We start from the raw sequence: 20633 nt of genomic DNA on the forward strand, positions 1-20633 counted from the left end.
TCTCTAAATGTTTTTATTTTGGATATCCGCTGAAGTTACCAAATACGGTTCTTCGCCTGATAAAGGGTTAAAAGAAGAATCGACATGTGGTTAACATAGGCTTCTTCAAAATATCAATGTCTGAACATTACATAAGGATGTCATTTTGAATCTCTTTGTAGTAATTTTATGTCTCTTTGAATTTTTTTTTGCTTTGTTTGTTGTCATTTGAGTGGCTTCCTGGTGGGTACGTGTAGTGAAGGGACAATGAAGTTTCATGAACCACTGCTTTAGTTTATATATATATATATATATATATATATATATATATATATATATATATATTCATAAATTATCTACATTTATAACTGCTTTTTTAAAAATAGAAGTGACAACCACCAGTCAAAGGAGCATTACACAACCTGGCAACCTTTATGTTTTTCTTTTCTTTTTTTTAATCAATGTTGTAGAAGTTCCAAAAAATAAGTAAATAAAAGAAGTAAAGTAATTAACATAGCTCAGCCCCATTACTGGCTGTACTGTTAATAATGAGGAAACAACAAAATACTTCAAGACACAGAATCAGTTGCTGCATAACAAGCCACGAAGGAAATAGTAAACTATTTTTATTGACATGTTTAAATTCAGTTATTTACAAGTTCTCATAGTGGGAAACAATTCACACCATTACAGTTTGAAGAAAAAAAATATGAGACATTGTTTGTACATACAGGAATCTGGACACAAGAGTCAGTCAGAGATGATGCTCACTTGTACATAACATCAGTTTGGCAGACAGATCAGTAGCATATACACCTGCATATTGAATGATATATTGTCTTTCACTTCACAATTGCACCAGATTGAAGGAGAAATCTTTTTTCATAAAACCTGCCTTAGTTGCCCTGTCTCAGCTGTGTTTGGCATAGTGATAAATCATGACTTCTAGCTGTGTTTTTTCATATTTTTATTTATTTACCACAAATCACATACAATAAACTCTACATCACTGCTGACATTACCCAAACCATAATGCCAAAAACAACAACACTCTTTTAAAAGAGACTGCATTTGGCCACAAGATGGTAGTATAATAAAGAGAACTGTCCTACTAGACATCCTACACACTTTGACCCTCCAAAGCCAGAGGACTCCATGTAAGAAGGTTTGGCACTTTGCACAGATGACTAAGCACAGTAATCAATTGGTAATTAAAACTATACAACACAGGGAATCAGAAAAACAATACATATGCCAATGTTACGACATTTCAGAGCAAAATAATGCCTACATTTTACTGCATACCACTGCAGGACTACCAAGAATTCCTGTTTCTTTAAAGCTCATGAGGACAAGATCTTGGGCACCCAAATAAAATGAAATATGGTAATTTAACTGGCAGGTCCCACAAGGGGCAGCAAAAGGGAGGTCTAAATGACCCACCACCTCTTCTACATGGGAGAAAGACACATAGACTTTAGAGTTGTTGATCCCCTTTTGACACTCTTTGTTGTCATTTTGTGTCTTTCTTGTGTCACTTTGTATTCGTTTTGGTCTTTTTCTAGTTATTTATCTGATTGATTTGCCCCTTTTATAGAGTCAAATTGTGTCCCTTTGTTTTCATTTCGTGTCTCTTGGTGGTTGTGTCTTTTTGTGTCACTTTTCAGCTATTTTGCTTCTGTTTGTGGTTGTTTCGGCCCCTTTGTGTGCCTTTGTATTTGTTTTATGTTTTTTATGATCATGTAGAGTCTCCTCCTGGTTGGGAGATGTCTCTTTGAGTGACATTTTGTAGATGAAGGCCAACACTTTGGGCCCCTGGGCCTGTGCCTGATTTAAATGATCCATCCATGCCAGGGAATATGGAGTCCCACAGCTCTGAGGGAGTTTTTATGAAAATATATAAAAGACTGATAATTAAAGGCAAATTGTTTGCGTCATGATTAAAAGAGATGGAAAACTTAAAACAGTGTGAGTAGAGTAGAGTAGATATCAGGCTTAGCTTTCACTTTTGGTAAATTACTTAGCTTCATTGGTGACCAGTTAAGGTTTGACATGTTGGTGAAATAAAAACCAAAATCAGTGAAAATACATCGATAAATAGTTTTATGTCAGTAGCGTAAAGGTGGAGTCTGTTAAACTTCATTCTGTTGGGTGAGGTCCTCTGACACACTGTTGAACTCAGTGGCTTTCGTGCTCATCCCCAGATACTGCTTCAGGAACTCGCTGAAACGTTTTTGGTTGTTCCACTTGCGTGCAGACTTCCGGATGCCGATGAAGCCACCATACCTCTTCTGGTACGATCTTCCTGGAGACACCAGCTTTCTGTAACCGTGCCTCCCTTTGACGAAGCCGCCGAACCTCTTGGAGACGCTCAGCCCGACATCTCCCTGTCCTCTTGCTGCCATGTCAGCAGCCCCTTCTTCCTGCCCAGCCTCCTCCTCATACTCATCATCAAGAGACAGGGCAGCCTGGGAGTTGTAGGCAGTGTTCAGCTTTCCACCCAGATCCCTCTCGTCCATCCCGAGTGCCCTGGTCACGTGATCATACCTCTGTAACGCAAAGGGCAGCAACAGACCACCCTCCACCTGTTCCTCCTCCTCAGGAAACAGGGCCTCCACCTCCTCCTGAGATCTTTTCTGTAAGGTAGCAGCAAGTGTGGAAATTGGCGACGACAGCACCTTACGGCAGAAGTCCCAGGAGAAAGCTGGGGAGATGTTGGCTTCACACTCAGTGAGACACACCTAACAGAGACAAAGACAAGAGATTGTCTTCATTTTCTTTCTGAAATCTGTTCATTCATATCAACTCTGCAGCGTTACTCAAAACAGCTTTTATTTCTATATCTATATTTCATTACATTACATGTCATTTAGCAGACGCTTTTGTCCAAAGCGACTTACAATAAGTGCATTCAACCTGATGGTACTAGACATAGACCATAGGAATCAAGTAAGTACATAACTTTAAGAGCTAACTGTCATTGCTAAAGGAGTGCTATATGTTAAAGAAGAAAAGAAGAGAAAAGAATAAGAGTTGTTTTTTTTATAATATATCTGTTAGGTGACCATGACTTAACCGAGGTATTGTTGGAAGAGATATGTATGATATGTATGTATACATATAAAGTGGTTTATATGTATATGAGCTTGTATATCACTGGTAATGTGTGTCTGTTATTGGCAATGTATCTTTCAGAATACAGCTGAAGATTGATACTATGCATGATAAAGTACCTTCGCTTTGTTAATCAAATTGATTTGAGCATCATCCACTGTTTCCATGAAGCAGACTAATCATGAAGGCTCTGGTTCCTTATTGATTTACAAGTAAAATGCCTTTCAGCCATGAAGGAGAGATGAAGATAAAGTAGAGGAGAGAATTAGAGCAAACAAAGACGACAGGGGTTCTAAAAAAAAAGGGGGCAGGAAGTCAGTCGATGGTATGGGGCAAGACTGTCTTCAGCAGTCCTAGGTCTTAAAAATCATTGCAATCATGTCCAATTCAACAGGTTCAATTAAGGCCCTTTTAAATACGACTGACCTAACACTAACAACATTAACAGTTTTAAGTTTTTTTGTATTCTTAAATGTCTTCTTGTGTTCTCTGTCTGAGATGTAGACATGTCATTATGCAGAAAGAAACAACCACCAGGCATTACACTGGGAGGAGAAACACACATCTAACCCCAGGAATCAATTAGCCACAACAAATTAAAACTCAAATGCCAAAAGGGTAATTTGTTGAGTCAGGACGGGAGGATAGGATGAATACAGGAGGGGGGGTTCCACTTATTTTATCACCTAATTAAAAGAGCCCAGTGGAGGGATTTTTGTCTTGATGAAGGATTTGGTAATATTTCAGAGCAAAATTAAAAAAGAAATATGTCATGCTTGAGTTATGGTTGTTAAAAAATAAATGTAACATGAAATGTCAGGGACATTTTCAAGGTATACTACAAGCCAAAGTGACTTAGGAGCATAAGGCAACACAGGCTATTTAGTGTCACAGGGGTTCGTGGATTTATGGTAAGCACTTGCAGTATGACATATAAAATTGCTGTGGGAATGCTGGATGCTGAATAGCTGACTCTATGCTGCCATGCTGGTGAGAATGTGTGAGAAGATGTTGAAATAGGAATAGTTTGTAATAATAATAATAATAATAATAATAATAATAATGCATTTTATTTGATAGGGCGCCTTTCAAGTCACTCAAGGTCGCCTTACAGCATGCATAAAACAAAGCAGAACATCATACAATTTGTTAAATAAAGATGAAAATAAGAACAGAAATACATTAAACAAAATACAAATGTAATGTGGTATTATCGTAATGAAAAGTTGAATAATACCAATAATGTTTAAAAAATGTGGAACCATTTTAGGTTAATTGAAGAGCTGAGTATGTAGAGACAGAGGTCCAAAAAACATCGGTAACACTTTACAATAACCAACTAAGTAATGTTTATAGATGGTTTATAAACCAATTATTAACCATTTTCAAAGTGCTATACAAATTTAATCTTTAAATGTTTTCAACCAATTTCTTAAAGGTATATGAATCATTTCAAAATCATTAACATACCTAAAATGGTGTTTAAAATGTTAAAATGAGTGCAACTAAAACTATTAATGAACTATTAATTATAATTAAATTGTTTGTTAATGGTAAAGTAACTATAAACTTACATTAATATACCATCTATTTGTCATTTATAAATTATGTAGTTAGTTAAACATTAATAAATTATATAATTACCATTCTAAATGGCCTATATATGGTTTATAAATGATCTGTTTATAAGCTGTTTAACATAAATGATGGTTATTGTAAAGTGTTACCAAAACATCTGAAGAGCAATGTACCAATGACAAACAAAGAAAAAATTATCTATTGATGAGATTCGAAAATGAAGACACCAAAAAAAAAAAAAAAAAGAACAGTCTTGGCTCTCATCTGTAAAATCAGTATTGAACTGTGGTTTTGTGTGTGTGTGTGTGTGTGTGTGTGTGTGTGTGTGTGTGTGTGTCTGGACCCCTCACCAAAGTATTGAAACTGAGCTGTTTGGGCAGGATGTTGCTGCAGGACATGCAGTCTGCCTGGCAGTCACTCCGTCCAGGATCACAGAGACAGAGCAGCAGCAGAGCCACCACAGTCTTCATGGTCTCACCGTCTGCTGCTCAACACAGGACACAGCAAATAAACAATTTCATACATTCTACCTACTCATACAATTTCAGTAAGCACTGCTATGTAGGGGTATTTATTTCTATTTAACCTTTCAGCATTAAGAGCTAGTTTAGCACTAAGACTGGACACAGGACGAAACAGAAGTTTCCTCTGAAAGAAGGAAGTACGTATTCCAACAGTTCTCATAGTGTTTTATTTACATCTGGTATTTTCTTAGCTAGTAAGCTAGCCACCAATACACCCAAGAACTGCCATAGTTTTGTACCAAGGTCCAAAGGCTTCTGAAATGCTACAAGCAGTTATTCACAGCTGGTGTCGATCAGTAAGAACATTGGTAACCTGCTCATAAAGCCCCACAATACGGCTGCTTTTAAAGCCACTATGTAATTTTCTATTTCTGCATGTGTTAAATATTCACACACAATGTGTCAATTAGACTGCTGAGGCAATAAAAAAAGGCACTGAGACCCTGAAGGACAAAAAAGTCCCCATTGAAACCCATAAAAAAAACATAATTTTTGTTTGAACTACCATTACAGCATAAATCATACATTCTATTATATCAGGGTTTCAATCTAGAGCTGTGGCTTCAAAGTTGTAGTTTTTACCATTTTTCAGTAGATTTAGCCATTTCTTCATGTTTGCCCTAAGGGGCAAATAAATTACATTTACTTTTTTATTGCTGTTTTACTGGTTTATTTGCCCTGTGCTTTTCCTTCTACGAAGAGTAGAAGTCAGCAAGCACATATCCCCAAATAGTGGATTATTCTTTTACATTTGTTGCCTCTGACACGGGACAGAGAAAAGGAGCACATCAGCTATAATAGTGACAAAGAAAGACTTAGAGAAATTAAAAAAAAAAACAGGAAAATAAATATTGTTTGACTTTATTCTGTTGGGAACAGCCCAGTCTGGTGAGTCTGACGTCAGAAACACAACCAGAGTTTTCATCTCATTAAACAAACTCGTTAACTCCTTTAATTGATGCCTCAATTAATGCCTCTGGCAATGAACTGAGTCATTGTTTGTTGCTGGCAAACACACACGCTTAAAACTCAGATGCCAACACATACACAACACTACGACACACAAGCAAAGCACATGAACACATACTTAATCTGCGCACTGTGTATGCCTACTATACAGTACACACACGCGCACGCGCACACACACATGCACACACACACACACACACAACTTTAACTACTACTACACTGGTCTTTTAGCTGTAGGTTGTCATTATCTGTTAAACTAACGTAGCCGAAAGTAAAACTAATTTGTCTTCAATCAGGCAACACTTTATAAGTGGTGTTAGAAATTTGGAATTTATTCAGAGTAATTAAAAACTGATAAAAGTGTGATTGCACCACCCTTCATTCCAATCTCTAACTACCCTTAAAAAGACAGCTCTGCAAAACTAATCAAAATTAATCAGTCTTGTAGTGTGCAAACAATAAAAGTGTGTGTCAAGTCTGTCTTTCGTCTGATAGGGAAGAGGATGGGTTTGTCAGTGAAGGACAAAAGAGCAGCGCATCCATTTTGGGCAGGAATACTGAAGGACAGCTAAAGGCGGGACGAGATTGGCAGATGGCAGCGGATTTAGACAAACAGCTCGGGTGTATTCATTTGGCCAAAATGAATCTCATTCTCCAACCTCCTGTCACTGTCTTTGTGCTGACTTGGCTTCCAAAAACTGAGCTGCCATCATTAAGAATAATGCATGAAGGAGACATCACATCTTCTCAGTTATGTGGCCAGATGATGCATACACAAACAGATGCTGCATCGTTTATTTAGAAATATGTGAGGACAATAAAAGTGGAATACATTCTTACCTTTATACTATCAAACTACTCTAAGGAGAAAAGTATATGTAGGATAAATCCATAGATAAATCTACATTGAAAATATATGCAACCTAGGTACACAGGTGAAATATATTTTAGATATTATAGATTCTGCATTCATTATATGTCATCTCTTTAATTGTATACATTGCCCATTTATACCATTTGTTTTGATTAGCTGTTTCCCACAGTTGATCTGCTATAGGTTGTATTTTTCTGTGTCGTGGTTTGACTAATCTCCACTGGTCCCTGTCTGTAATTACGTCATCTAATCCTGCGTTGTCGTCATTTGTGTCGTAATAGTCCAAGTCTTTCTCTGTTGTAGTTGCTGTGGTTGTTCTTAGTGTCTTTTTCTTATGTGCTGTCATGCTGTGAGCTCTGAGGCTGAGCTATGAGGCAGATTTACCAGGTTTAATGTTGTAACATATAACGTTTGTTAATTAAAACCCAAAGTACAGCTGAAGCTTGTGGGAGATATTAGTTCTGTAAGCATTTGGTCATAAACCAAAGTATTGGAGAAATTAAAATTTTAATGATGGTGCTAAACAAAAAGTTAAAGCTGCAGTGAAGGATATTTACATATAAATGAACGTCTGTTCCATTAAAGCCCTCGTCAAACCAGTTCACATACTGCTCATCAAGCCTTCCACCGCCAGGGAAAGCTGTCTGTATTCTTCAGTGTACCAGAGTTGTGGTGTCTGTGGCAACTTTCTTGCGCTTTAGCTAACTGCTCTTGGAAAGTTAAGTATTTGTAAAACACTAATGTAGCACCAGTTTAAAATAAAGATAAAATCACTTAATAAAGCAAATAAAAAAACAGTGCTTCTTAAATGCTGAGGGGCAGTTTGTACCACCCACTTTTCTTTGCTTGCCCTCAATCCACACATAAATGGACACAATTTCATGGGATACCTAGGAAATTCAATGCATTACTTTCATTGTATAAATAACGAATACAGTGCATTGTTTTTTGTAAGAATAGCCTGAAAAGTAACATATTGCGCCTTTAAATGTCACATTAGATGTTTGTATGATTACTGCAAGGGTTCAGAGAGGAAAGGACAATGCTGTTCCCCTGTGGGGATGATCTTTTCATGATAATCTTGAAACATGAATTAACATGAACCAAAGAATACGTTTTGACAGCTGTCTTTAGAGGTTTAAGGAACAGTCCAAATCCTACTTGAGGGTTACTGCAGGGAACTATTGTGGTCGAGTTGAGTATCTATAACTTTCTTTGAAAGTCTGGAATTTTTTTTTATTTTGGCACACAGACTGACTGCAGTCATTAAAGCCTCACTCAGGATATTACAGATATGACATTCACATATGTACGTACGCACTCCATTGACTACAGTCTTTATCTGTTTTTCTGTCCTCTTGTGTGATACTGTGTGCTATTAAAAGCTCTGTTAAAATGAACCGAGCCTCTCTACAACGCATCTTTTCTGTGGTCCTCGTCTACTGACGTCTGCCAGGTTCTCTCAAGGGCCCTGAAAACCCAATTACTCTGCTTTTAATTAACTGATTAACCACTAAATAAACCAGTTAATTAAGTCATTACTGTCTGGTGCTGCACTGAGGCACTGCTGATGCAGGTCTCAGTCCAAGAGATGATTTATAATAAAGACCATCTTTCAGATGAAAGGAACCCCTGTCCATAGAATATCTCTGTGGTATTTCTCATCCAGACTCAACCTGTTACCTGTTCTGAGTTTAAATTCCCCATATTCACAAGGCAGCCATTTTCCTCTGACGTCATACTCAAGGTGGGAAAGGGTATACGAAGACTATTATCAGTCAGCTATTAATGGTGAAATTGTCCAAACCTTTGACTTGTGTATCCGCACTAAGTGTAAAACAGTCCAAACATTGGCAGATAAGTCTGTAATGATCCCCAAAGGAATCCAAACAGAGAGATACAGCAACTGGATTGAGGGATACTATCACGATATTGAAGGAAAATCCACAGGCACACAGCATAACATTGTTACTGTTTGACATTAGCTGAGTAAGGCTGGCACTTAGCTAATGTGTTAGCTAAAGTGGTCCTCAGGAATCACTGCCTTGGCTTGCAGTGTTGATGTTAGCTAACGCTAACGGGTATGGTGAAAACAAACAATGAACAATGAAAGTCATATATTAAAGCACTTTGCTCAGCTGTCACATTACTGATCTATCAAACTAATACAATAACAAACGAACATATACTGCATGTATGTATGTGTGTATGTGTCATATATCAAACTAATACAGTTAGACATTTACATTAGCTAACATTAGCGAACATGCTACAAAACAAATGCTAGCACACTAACAAATAAACAGAATAATGACAGTAAAACGTTAAAGCACTCAACTCAGCTGTCAAATGCTTGGACCATTTCACCATCACTACAACTTTGATTCCAAAAAGGTGGGGACATTGTTTCAAATGTAAATAAAACAAAATGCAATAATTTACTAATCCTTCATGAAATATATTCAATTGTAAACTGTGCAAAGACAATATATTTTATGTTCAAACTGATATGACTTTTGATTTTGTAAATATAGACTCTGAAATCTGAATTTGATGTATTTTGCTTTTATTTCCATTTTACACAGTGTTATACTTTCTGGAATTAGGGTTGTAGCTGACTGATTGTAGTTTTCAGAAGACTTTTTCCCACCCTCACGTTGTCAGAGAAAAACGACCACCATGTAAATATGGTCTATTCAAAGTCAGGATAAGGGTATTTGGAGTCATCCATGTTTTGTAAAAACATAACTACTATTCAGACAAGTAATAAGTGAAATGGCACTTCACTAATGCTCAATTTCCACTGCATGATTCAGCTGGACTTGACATGGCTTACAGGCCATTTTCTCTACTTCGTTGTCTCCTGCAGATACTAGGCCTACCCCCTCAGGGTAGGTAGGATTCTCAGATTGTCACCATAGCAATGCCGCACGAAACTGCTGTGATATCATCTTCAACGCAACAAACACTGGAACATCTTCACTTTGTCAGTTGTGCTGTGTAGTTTTGCGAGCTAGAGTAATTCAGAAAATTGCTATTACCGGAAGCTCGGCTATTTAAAAAACACAAGTTTGTAGAGACAGTCTTGTGTCATGCTAGTGATGATTTAATAGTGGTCTGAAGTATTTTTAAATCTGCCTTTTACTATCAGTACACCTTGCCTGGAACCTCGACCGAGGTGGTACTAAAAAGTTCCAGCTACTATCTACAACTTTTGTTTCTGGGGAAAAAGCGAGTCGAGTCGAGTTCACTAGAGCCATGCTGTAGCCTGCAATGGAAATGTGGTATAAGTGGGGAAATCAGCACACAGTCTGTCGTCTATCTCCTTGGAAAGTATCGTTATGTGTAAACTGTATGTACGCTCGACAAGTTCCCTCAGGTTAAATGAAAAAAGTCCAAACATCGTGACCATCTTCAAGTTGTTGATTAAAAAGTGTAGTCAACCACATATAAATACTGTTAAAGTTACAGCAATGTTCAAATGTAGGTTCTGGTCTAATTCATAGTCTCATCATCCGACAACTCACAACCAGCTCACACTGTGTTATCAACGCTTTTCACCATTATTTCTCTCCATTATTGCTATTTTCTCATCAAGAAGAGGAAGTACAAAATAAATTACTCCGAGCCTGAAGAGGGACTTAAAGCCGGATTATTCACGCATGGTTGAACGGAGGAGCAGTGTGTATCCCTCCTGCAGTTTTTCTTTATTTTTAAAACCTGGACTGCAAATTATTGTGTAACTCAAGTGTGATAACCACAATATTGTCAAATTCACATCAGTACATGTAACCTCTGCTGTAGGTGGGCGAGGAGGTGCTTTCTAAATGCCTAATTTGTATTCTGTGGTATGGTATTTGCATGAACTCATAAATGGGGTATTTCATGACACAAGTAGAATCTAATTTAAAAGTTAAATGTAGTTCAAACCTAGTCTCTATTAATATGCAAATTAGTTTTACTTTACCGACTTTTCATGTACAGTATGAAACGCCTTTATCTGTCCAAAAACTATAGGACTATGAAATGGTAGCTGATATTATTAAGGATTTAAAGATTTTCTAATGCTAAAATGATTGTGCACAACCGAATACTTGCCCAATAAACTGCTGCTCTAAACTTGATATCTTAAAATTTAATTAATAAACAATAACTTCCAAGCCTTAAATAAGAGAGAACCAGCATATTAATGAAAACAAATATTGAATAATTAGAGCATATTTGTGATGTTGTCTTTGTTAGTTGATGAGTCAGTTTGACAGGTAATTAAATGTTACTTAGTCTTCTGCCTGGAGCCAGACGGCAAACTACTTTAACTGTCAGAAAAGTCACTTTGATTGACAGCTTGTCTAAGGCCCACTCAAAATACATTGTGCTCTTTGTTTTAATATTGATAGCAATCTGACAGAGTGGTCACTCATGTGAAACATTAAAGGACAGTGGATCTATATTACCAGTGAGCTTGTTTGAAAAAATAATCAATATATTATTGCTCTCTGTTACTACCGGAATATATATTCATCTACCTACTAGTTTATCTGTCATTACTTCACTCTAACTATTTACTTTCTGCATTCAATTAAGTCTCATTCACACCCACTCATGATTCTCCCTCTTTTCCACCACCACACATTCTCACTCTTTGTCTTTCACATCACACACACACACACACACACAAAAACATGATAAAACTACTACTACTGGTATAAATGTTCACAATGGGTTTCAATATTCTCCACAATTCATGTGGCAAAAACTGAACGCTTAAAAGAATCAAATACATTTTATTTTGTGAAAAATATGAAGCCATTTCACACTTATTATTTTACCTATTTCTTGATACAAGAGAAACATCTGCCTTGTTTTTTTATATCAAGATAAGTATATTGCACATATTTGCACTTCTACTGCCAAACATATACTTCTTTTATGATCCTGCTCGTTGTCTCCTGGTCAGAGGTCGTGTCAATTCACAGATGTGTCTGCAGAGTGGGCGTTTTGACATATAGAAGAAAACCTTTAGTGCATTTACAAGATGCTCGCTGTCAGTCAGACTGTGTGTGACATGGCAGTAGATTACAGGCTGAAGCCATTTCAGGCAGACACGCTAAGCTAAATCAATTTCCCTTTTCAATGCACCTAATCACTTAAGGTCGATTAATGGCTGGGAGGTGTGCTCACATATACTTACACAGGGGTCACATTGAGCTCATTTCATATTGATTTTTTCTTGTTCATGTTTTGAGATACTTTTCTGTTTCTATTTACAATAAACATTTATGGATTTGTCGAGTTTTTTACCCCTTTTATTTCTGTAATATGAGTATTGACTTGTCATATACATAGCTTGTCAATTGTCATAGCAAATAGCCCTTTATCAAACATGGGTGAAACAAGCACCATTAAAAATGTCTTTATGTCCATCACCATATTGTTTTTTTTGCAACAAGTGCATACATTGAACAAATCAGGGCGGGAATAGAGAGCAAACTAAATGACATATTTTTGTAGGCCAACCTGGAAGTAGCATCGCCATGTGGTCTATTAAGAATAGCCTATGGAATTTTTGCACTGGATTTTGGATCATTGCAGAAAACAAGCTCTGTGGCAAACACACGATCCTAACACGTTTTGTTCAACAGAATAATCTTCACAAATGAACACCACTGTTATGATGTTTGAAGCATTAATGCAGCTGACAGAGGTAAAAAGCTAACGTTATGCTATATCGCTAACTACACCACGGTAGCCCTGAACGTCACTACCCTTTTGCTTCCTACAAGCTAACTAGCGGTTTTGACAAGCTAGTGAAACCGAAGCCAAATGTAATGATTATTAGCCCTCTAGAGTCCATGAAAGCACTGGCACATCACTTCTTCATGACGTAAAGACATAAAAATGAAGCAACGTCAAGTCTTGCCATCAGCTTCCCTCTAAAGTTCTGGCTTGAAACTCATACCAGATTTTTTTTTGGATTATATTCGGTCAAGTGAAACCAGAGTCAAATATATTTAGTATAAAAATATAGTACTAGAGATTATCCTCATTTTACCTGTTATATGTAATATTTGCAACCTGTATTCATATTTGCAATATTTAAAATTCTGTGTATTGAAATATAATTTTCAAGATCAGATTTGATGTTTTCCTTTGTTTCTTCTGGGTTCAACATTTTTATCAAGTAAGTCAATGTTAAAAATTAATTATCAGGACATATAGGTGAGGAAACACTGAAAAAACTGATTTTTTAACAGATTTTTTAAAGGACATAATAGCCCAAGATTTCAGAAAAATATGACTAGAGGTTGTGAGGTGGACTAGTGAGAGAGTTCTCGTCCGTGCCTGGCATCATAACTCTTAATGTCCACAACAACCACTGTAGCAACCGCCTTTGTGTGGGGGTATTTGCTAACGTATTTCATGTTGTACAGCAAAAAGCGAACATCTCTTCAGCTCATGTTAACCACAGACCTTATTTAAGGCATCTAACCAAAAACAATTCAAAATCCTCGTTGAGTTTGCGAGGTTAGACCCCATGGCGCTAAAATGCTAACTACTTCCTGGTTTAAGAACTACTTCCTGTGGCACCCTTTTATGCTACATCATCAGCTAATGCTACCATTTGCTAGCTTGGTTAGAAAGAATGCAATCCTTACTCAAAATAAACAGCTGACTCCTTAGAGTGTTACTGAACAACATGACATTATTAGACAATGAAAACTTTAGAATGAAGTTTGATTGAAAACACAAAAGATAAAAGTTCCAAGATAAAAGCATACAATCAATCGTAAGGTAGCCAGCCCTAAAGTAAACCTGCTTTCCTGTATATTTTACTTGAAAAACAAGACCGTAATTTACAAAATGAACATCATGTCATTTTGAATTGAGGTAATAAACCAAGTGAGAAGCAGGGTCATTTTCCTATTGACTTTCACACAAACAGACTTCACCTCCCGCTGGCCAGTAAAAGAATGCAGTCTCCTCTGAATTGGCTTTACCTTCAGAGACTTTGATGTTACGCAAATCTGGGCTCTAGGAAATCTTCTAAGCTGTTACTCCTCTGAGTTTAGAATTGAAAAAATAAAAGCTGAATCATTTATTCTCACTCTCTTTGATGATGACAACCAATGAGGAAAATGCTTTTGGGGCTGCAAGGACTTTCTTTGTTACAGAACAGTGGTGGGACAATTGTCCGCAATCATTTAAAGTTTTCTTAAGACACCTCAATTGCAAAGAGGTTATACAATTTATCTAACTGGCACTTATATCAACTTTCGGTTCGGCCTTCCAATACATTTGCTTTTTAGATTCCCAGGATTGTAAGAAAACAAGCCATAAAATCATATAACAAAAACGGCAAAATTAAATGTATATATCTGCCCTTTTAATTATAATGAGTGCAACTACACCTGATAAGAGTCAGTTCTCTTCTGATATATTCAGGCAGGGACAAAGAGGAGGACACTGGGGGCAGCAAGGACACGTGAAGAAGGATCCCAGTACAAAGGGATGGACAGGGACCCTGCCGTGTTAGGAACATTGTATCCTTGGATTAACTCTCCACATTCACAGCCAATTCAGTGCAGCCACCAGAGCTGTACACACCAGAGTGAAGTGTGATCCAGCGCTCCTTATCCTCCTTCCATTTTCCCCATCCAGCCTTCGAACGAGAATGGTGTCCTGAAGGTGAAGTGTACTGTGTTGTTGAGAAAAGCAGCAAATTCACAGAATCTGAGGAGCCTGCCTGTAATTCAGTTAAGTGTTTCTATAATGTTATGAGCGGTCACTTTGTTATTTTTTTCAGTTATGGTTAATAAGGACCACTTTATTTTTCTGTTTGTTTGTCAAGTAAGAGTTTTTGCAGGTAGATTTTCTTTTTTCTTTTGCTATACGCCTCAGTATCTACACTCTGACTGCCAGTTTCTTCATTGATTTATCTCAAACAAACTACCGTAACTGTTGCAAAGCACATAAACTTCCTGTATATAATTGGTTCATCAGCTAACAATGATTTCCAGATAAGTGACAAACCTAACAGGCCGCTTTAACTTGATGCATTCATCTGTTTTGCGTACAGTAGGAGGACATAATGATGGCAAACAAGAGCTGGTACACAACTTGCCTTCTTGTTTTATCACAGCTTCTGATAGTCTGCTTCAACACCAACACCTTGTCCTTTGTTTCTGAGGAACTTGCACCAAAAGGTTCACAAGAGTTGTATTCAATATTTCAGAACTTTTTTAGTTGAAATTCTATTACGAAGGGTGTCTCATCTCACAGTCCCATATGTCGTCTCACAGTCCCATACGTCATCGTCACCTCATCTATGTTTGGCCAACTATCCACAGGAACACAATGATTCAGCAGCTGGTGTGTCTGACATCTATTGTCAGAATACTGACGTCTTTTAACCTAAAGTGAGTGACAAGTCACAGCTTTAATTTCAGCCTCGATGCAATTAAGCAAATATGGCTCTCAACATTAAAATATTACATTTTAATGTGACATACCGTATCAGACTTAGTTTATTTGCTCTGGCTTTTATTCCCTCTGTACAACCTCACTGAAGAAATTACTGTTTCACTCAGCCAATACAGAAATGCTAGAACATAATACAAAGCTTATTGGAAAATAAATACATTTCACAGCTACCAAGAAACGGGAATGATTTGAGTGTCTGCCCTAAGGTATGAGAAAGCCTCTAGTTTTCTCTGAATCATTTCAAAACAATGTTGTTTGAGCCTGAGTGGTATCTGTACATCAGCATCAGCTTATTTCTGCTACACAAGAATCTTTAGTCCCTCAGATAATCAGAACCAGGTACGTTCACTTTCAAATCTGTTATCATCAGTGGTTGTTCAAAGAGGTTTTTAATGTAGGAGCTTGCTTGAAGTAATCAATTTTGAACAGTGCCTTTGTTTATGGAGTTTCTTTCAAGGTTAAAATCAAAAGGGAGCCCCAGGCTAAACAGAAACACTGTGGCAATTATTAAACATGGAAAAAGGTGACACCCAATCTTAAAGGTTGTTAACTTTATAGTTGTTTCCTGACAGCTTAAAGAACACTAAATTATTAGTTTAATATATATATACCTGAAGGCAGAGGGGAAATAATATTACTATGTACTATTATAGAATCAGAAACGCTGCTACTACTATTTCTACACTACTACTACTAGTAATGCTGATAACGTTAAAAAATAAATAAATCTAGCTTTCATCTCAAAATCATTGCATAACTGGGCTTTATAATTCGCAATATGGACCAGTGAGATATCCAAAGCTGAGGAGGCCTACAAATCGTGTTCCACTGATTAGGAAGAATCTTTGTTACAGGTCCTTGCTAAAAAATATATGAAACCATGATGATTTTAATATATTTTTCAATGAAAATTAGAAAAATGATCATGTCTTTCATTATTGTGAATCATATCGCGACTGTAATATCAGTCAGAATAATTGCAATTTGATTTTTTTTTTTCCAAATCGTGCAGCCATAGGGTTGGAAATGAGCAGCAGCCACCAGCCAGTTGCTGGTAAAATGGTGGCTGCGATATTTTCTTCACTCATCAGCCAAAAGAAACAATGGCAATCACAGTTGAAGGTGGCAAAAAAAATATTTTCTAACCCTGGAGACCTTTTGCATAATCTTAATTCCAAATAATTCGATAAATTATACTGTTATTGTATTGGTTTTATAATAATATTATAAATAGATTTCATATATTTTTGTATTAATCATGTTTAACCTGCTATTCGTCCATTAATCCAATCTAGGAAGAATAAGAGGGTTTTGGCTCATGAAGAGAAAGGGAGTCTGCAATATCTGTGGCCAGATGCTTTTCAATAAATTCCATGACATACAAACCTTAAGAATTTAGTATTTTTTTTATACTTATTAAATTGGCAGGGTTTTGGCTTTAGAAATAAAGTGTATCCAAAATTGAGTTATTTTCAGGTATATGCCTTTTTAAAAGAATCTTCTAATGAAGTGAGCCTGAAAAAAATCTGATTCTGTTTAATCAACGTGCACTTACCCAAATTACCTTCCATTACTCTTGTTTCTTAAGCAATAGTGTAAACACGAACAGCAGCTTTCTGCAACGACTCCCCTTTCATTCATGAAACCCATCAGAGCGCTGCAGTAAGTCAGGCCTGAACGATTAATGACTAATCTGGACAACCGATTTATGACCTTTCTCTGAGACAAACTGCATGTGTACTCCTCTACACCACATGCTCTCTGCAGTGTGTACATACCTCCTGCCTTATGCTTTTAACTCCTTCAAACGTAGCCTTTAAACTTCGGAGAAGTGTACTAATAGGATGTAATTGTCTGTAGTTGCTCTTTTAGAGGTGAGGCATTGATGCTATGACACACAGGATCAATGGTTTGTTAACGAAAGGGACCTTAGACATCATCCTCTGCTTTAAAAAATAGATAAAGCTTAAATTCATTGATCAGCGGTATTACAAGCTTTCAGACGAAAGAAGCTCAAAGGTCAGAGGGTCACGGCTCCGTGACAATGGCTGCAACAGTTAGGCTGGAGCAGGCACGGATGGCAGACAGTTGATGGAGACAAAGACGGATTGGGGGAAATAAACTCTTAACTGTGCTGAAAAAAGCATCCAAATAATTCTTTTTTTCTTTCTTTGTGCCCTATTTAAAGCAATTAAAATGGAATTCACATCTGGATTGTAATGATTTATTGGGCTCTCTAAATCTGCTACGTTGCCCACATTGGAAGCAACTAGTAAGGAGGCAAACGTATGTAAAATTCTACCTTCACTCTCTGGAAAGCGTGTCTCCAAGAGCACTTTTTGCACCATAAAAAAATTCCTGCCTGACAGTCAGTTAACAAAATGTCTTTTTATGACACATGCAAAGCATTCTGTATCAAAGGTCAGAGGTCAAGCCAATTCATTTCCTCCTTCATCTGCCTCCTTCTCCCCACAATGTTCTTACCTGTTTTCGGGTGAGATTGTGGGTGCCTATAGGGGTCCCTCGGGTGCAGGTTGAGGTTCGTCTGCGTATACGTTTCCTTCCCTCTGTCTCAGCGTGGTTTTTCTGGCTACGTGGAGGCTGGAGGCAGCTGCTCTTATAGGGACCCACCCCTCCCCTTCAACCTCCTCCTCTGATTCCCTCTCTCTCTTTCAAAACTCCCATTTTCCTCACAGAGAGAAAGAGAGGGAGGGAGAGGGAAATCAGAGAGAAGGACGGGAAGAGAAAGAAGATGAGGGAAGAGCAGGAACAGGGCGTGAGGTAGGAAAGAGATGGTGAGATGAAGATAGGAGTTAGGATAGGAAGAAAAGTAAATGGGGGGAGGAAGGATGAGAAAAGAGGGGGGCAAAACAGAAAATGACAGGATAAAAAAATTGATTTAATATGACTGAAAGACAGAGGGAGCTGGGAAGAGGGAGAAAAGAGGAAGCATGATGGAGTGGTGTAAAAATTAACATGGGTATGATTAAGGAAAACAGAAGGATTGGGAATATATGCATATATATCTTTAATGTGGGCATACAAAATATTTATTTATTTATCTTTTTTTGAGTTACACAATGAAACAAGAGTTATGGTTACAAGAATTAACACAAATTAAATTTGAAAAATGCATGAATATGCAAATCATCATGTCAGAGGTTAAACTGCTGGACACAAGATATCTCCTACTTCAATAAAAAATCCGGCTCTCAGTATATGTGAACTGGAAGTTTCCAGTTGCCATATCACACTTGTGAAAGTTGCATACTGGACCACATGGTACTTACACCAATGAACAGTGATAATTTGTGGATAACCCGTGTAATTGTAAGCCAGAAGGCGCAACTTTCAACAGCCCAAGTTTGCTGTTGGTGTTAGATGTCGCCCTCTAGTGGCAGTAGCAGTTATGACAGGAGGGTGGAAAGTGAGGCGACATCGTATAAAGACATAAAGTACATTTGGGCAGAAGGGAAGTGTGATGGATAAGTCTTGACTTTGACGCAAAGGACAAAGGTGTTTTTATCCCATTTAAAAGTCAATGTTTACTATTTTAAGTTACATCAGTACATAAAGCGTCCAGTAGTTATGGAAGAAGGTATTTTAACCCAAACGCTGTTCATTTTTCCAAAGCTTGATTAAATAGTCTTGGTGCCTCAGTCAGGAGTCACCGACCACGGCTGAATAAATCACATGACTTATTTATGACATCACAACGTAAAAATTAAGCAATGTCGAGCCCTGCCCCCCTCAACAGTTTTTGTTCGATGATGATAGAAAAGTGAGATATGGAAAAATATATTTTGTATAAAAATATAACTTTACAACTAGATGTTATCCTCATTTTACCTCTTGTACTGTATGTTATATTTTCATCCAGTGTTCACATTTGCAACATTAAAAATTCTTCATTGAGCATGATTGTGTTTTGAAAGTTAAAACCTAATTTTCAAAATCAGATTTGATATTTTTTTGGTTTAAAATGTTGGTCCAGTAAGTCAATGTGTAAATATATTTATCAGGTCATATAGGTGAGGTTGTACTGAAAAAAATGTACCAACATGACATGATAAACAATTTTTACGTGGTATACAGGCAGCATAAAGAGGATTCAAAAATGGCAATAAAGAAAAAGCCCAAGACTCCAAATGGGTTAACCTCACCTTATTTTAAACAGACACCATGCTACCATTTAACAATGTTAAATGAAACGGTCATATTCTCCTGACATACAGATGACAAGCTTCTAGTGTCAAACTCTGCATATACATTGGGGCTGAAACTCGACTTCTAAAGGTTAAGACTTTGTTTAATCCATATGACTATATGTAACACGCTGTTTCTGGATATGATAGTGCAGACTGCAAAATGGAGGAAGAGAGACAAAATAGTGAGTGGCAAAGAGAAGAAACAGACATGAGAAAACATGAGAAAGACTCCACAGTCTGGGAATTTTAAAGCTGAATCAAAATAAACACTCTGTACAGTGTATCTATTACAAAGCTGAACTAGCTTACCACAATAGCATGATGCTAATGCTTAGCATCTTAGTAGCAAGCATCCAGTCCACAGGGTGGACCCGGCACAAGGTAACGTATTTATAGGGACTCTTTGCATCACTACATGCTCACTTAAACTGAAAGTAAGACACAGGAAGGGAAATTTTGCTGTAGCTGCAATGAGAGCATAAATCAATATGATTATCACACACATGCAAACAAATTCACCAATCCAATGCACCAGGTACATTCAGTTTAGTTTGATTGCAGTTAGTAGGTTCTGCAGGTGTAATGTTGTTCCCTAACTGGAACTGCAACATCTGTAGAGTGACTTTTTAAAATCACCTTATTGTACTGGTCATTACCCCAACATATTCACAGAATGCAAGAGTCAGAACCTTTATATGTGTTTACCACAGTCCATTTGTTTTTGTCTGCATTACATTTTGAAGTCATAAGCTTAAATTTGAAATGGTCTATAATTTAAACGGGTCACTAAGTCTCATTTTTTTATTCAGCTGTGCCTTTAAGCTGATTATTCCTTCTACCTATATACCAGTTATTACTCCCCATGTTAATATACTCATGCATATACTGTTACGTCTCTGTAAAAAA

General features: G+C 37.2%; 1 protein-coding gene across 1 annotated transcript; it reads right to left on the reverse strand.

The window, feature by feature from the left end:
• Nucleotides 1-561: 561 nt before the first annotated feature.
• On the reverse strand, nucleotides 562-18104 carry pnoca (prepronociceptin a). Its single transcript, XM_059353328.1, has 3 exons — nucleotides 18004-18104; nucleotides 5022-5155; nucleotides 562-2720 (listed from the first exon to the last, which is right to left on the reverse strand). Exons 2-3 carry the CDS (start codon nucleotides 5139-5141, stop codon nucleotides 2112-2114), a joined length of 729 nt encoding a protein of 242 aa, XP_059209311.1. The 5' UTR covers nucleotides 5142-5155; nucleotides 18004-18104; the 3' UTR covers nucleotides 562-2111.
• Nucleotides 18105-20633: the final 2529 nt, after the last annotated feature.

Source organism: Centropristis striata, chromosome 2 (genome assembly GCF_030273125.1).
Source record: "Centropristis striata isolate RG_2023a ecotype Rhode Island chromosome 2, C.striata_1.0, whole genome shotgun sequence".
Classification (NCBI taxonomy): Eukaryota; Metazoa; Chordata; class Actinopteri; order Perciformes; family Serranidae; genus Centropristis; species Centropristis striata.

What these genes read in the sequence shown, in the direction of transcription:
- pnoca (XM_059353328.1), bottom strand. Translation starts at nt 5,141, where the DNA reads ATGAAGACTGTGGTGGCTCTGCTGCTGCTCTGTCTCTGTGATCCTGGA. An exon ending in AGCTCAGTTTCAATACTTTG is followed by an intron (nt 2,721 to 5,021) that starts GTGAGGGGTCCA and finishes TGTCTCTGTTAG; the next exon opens with GTGTGTCTCACTGAGTGTGA.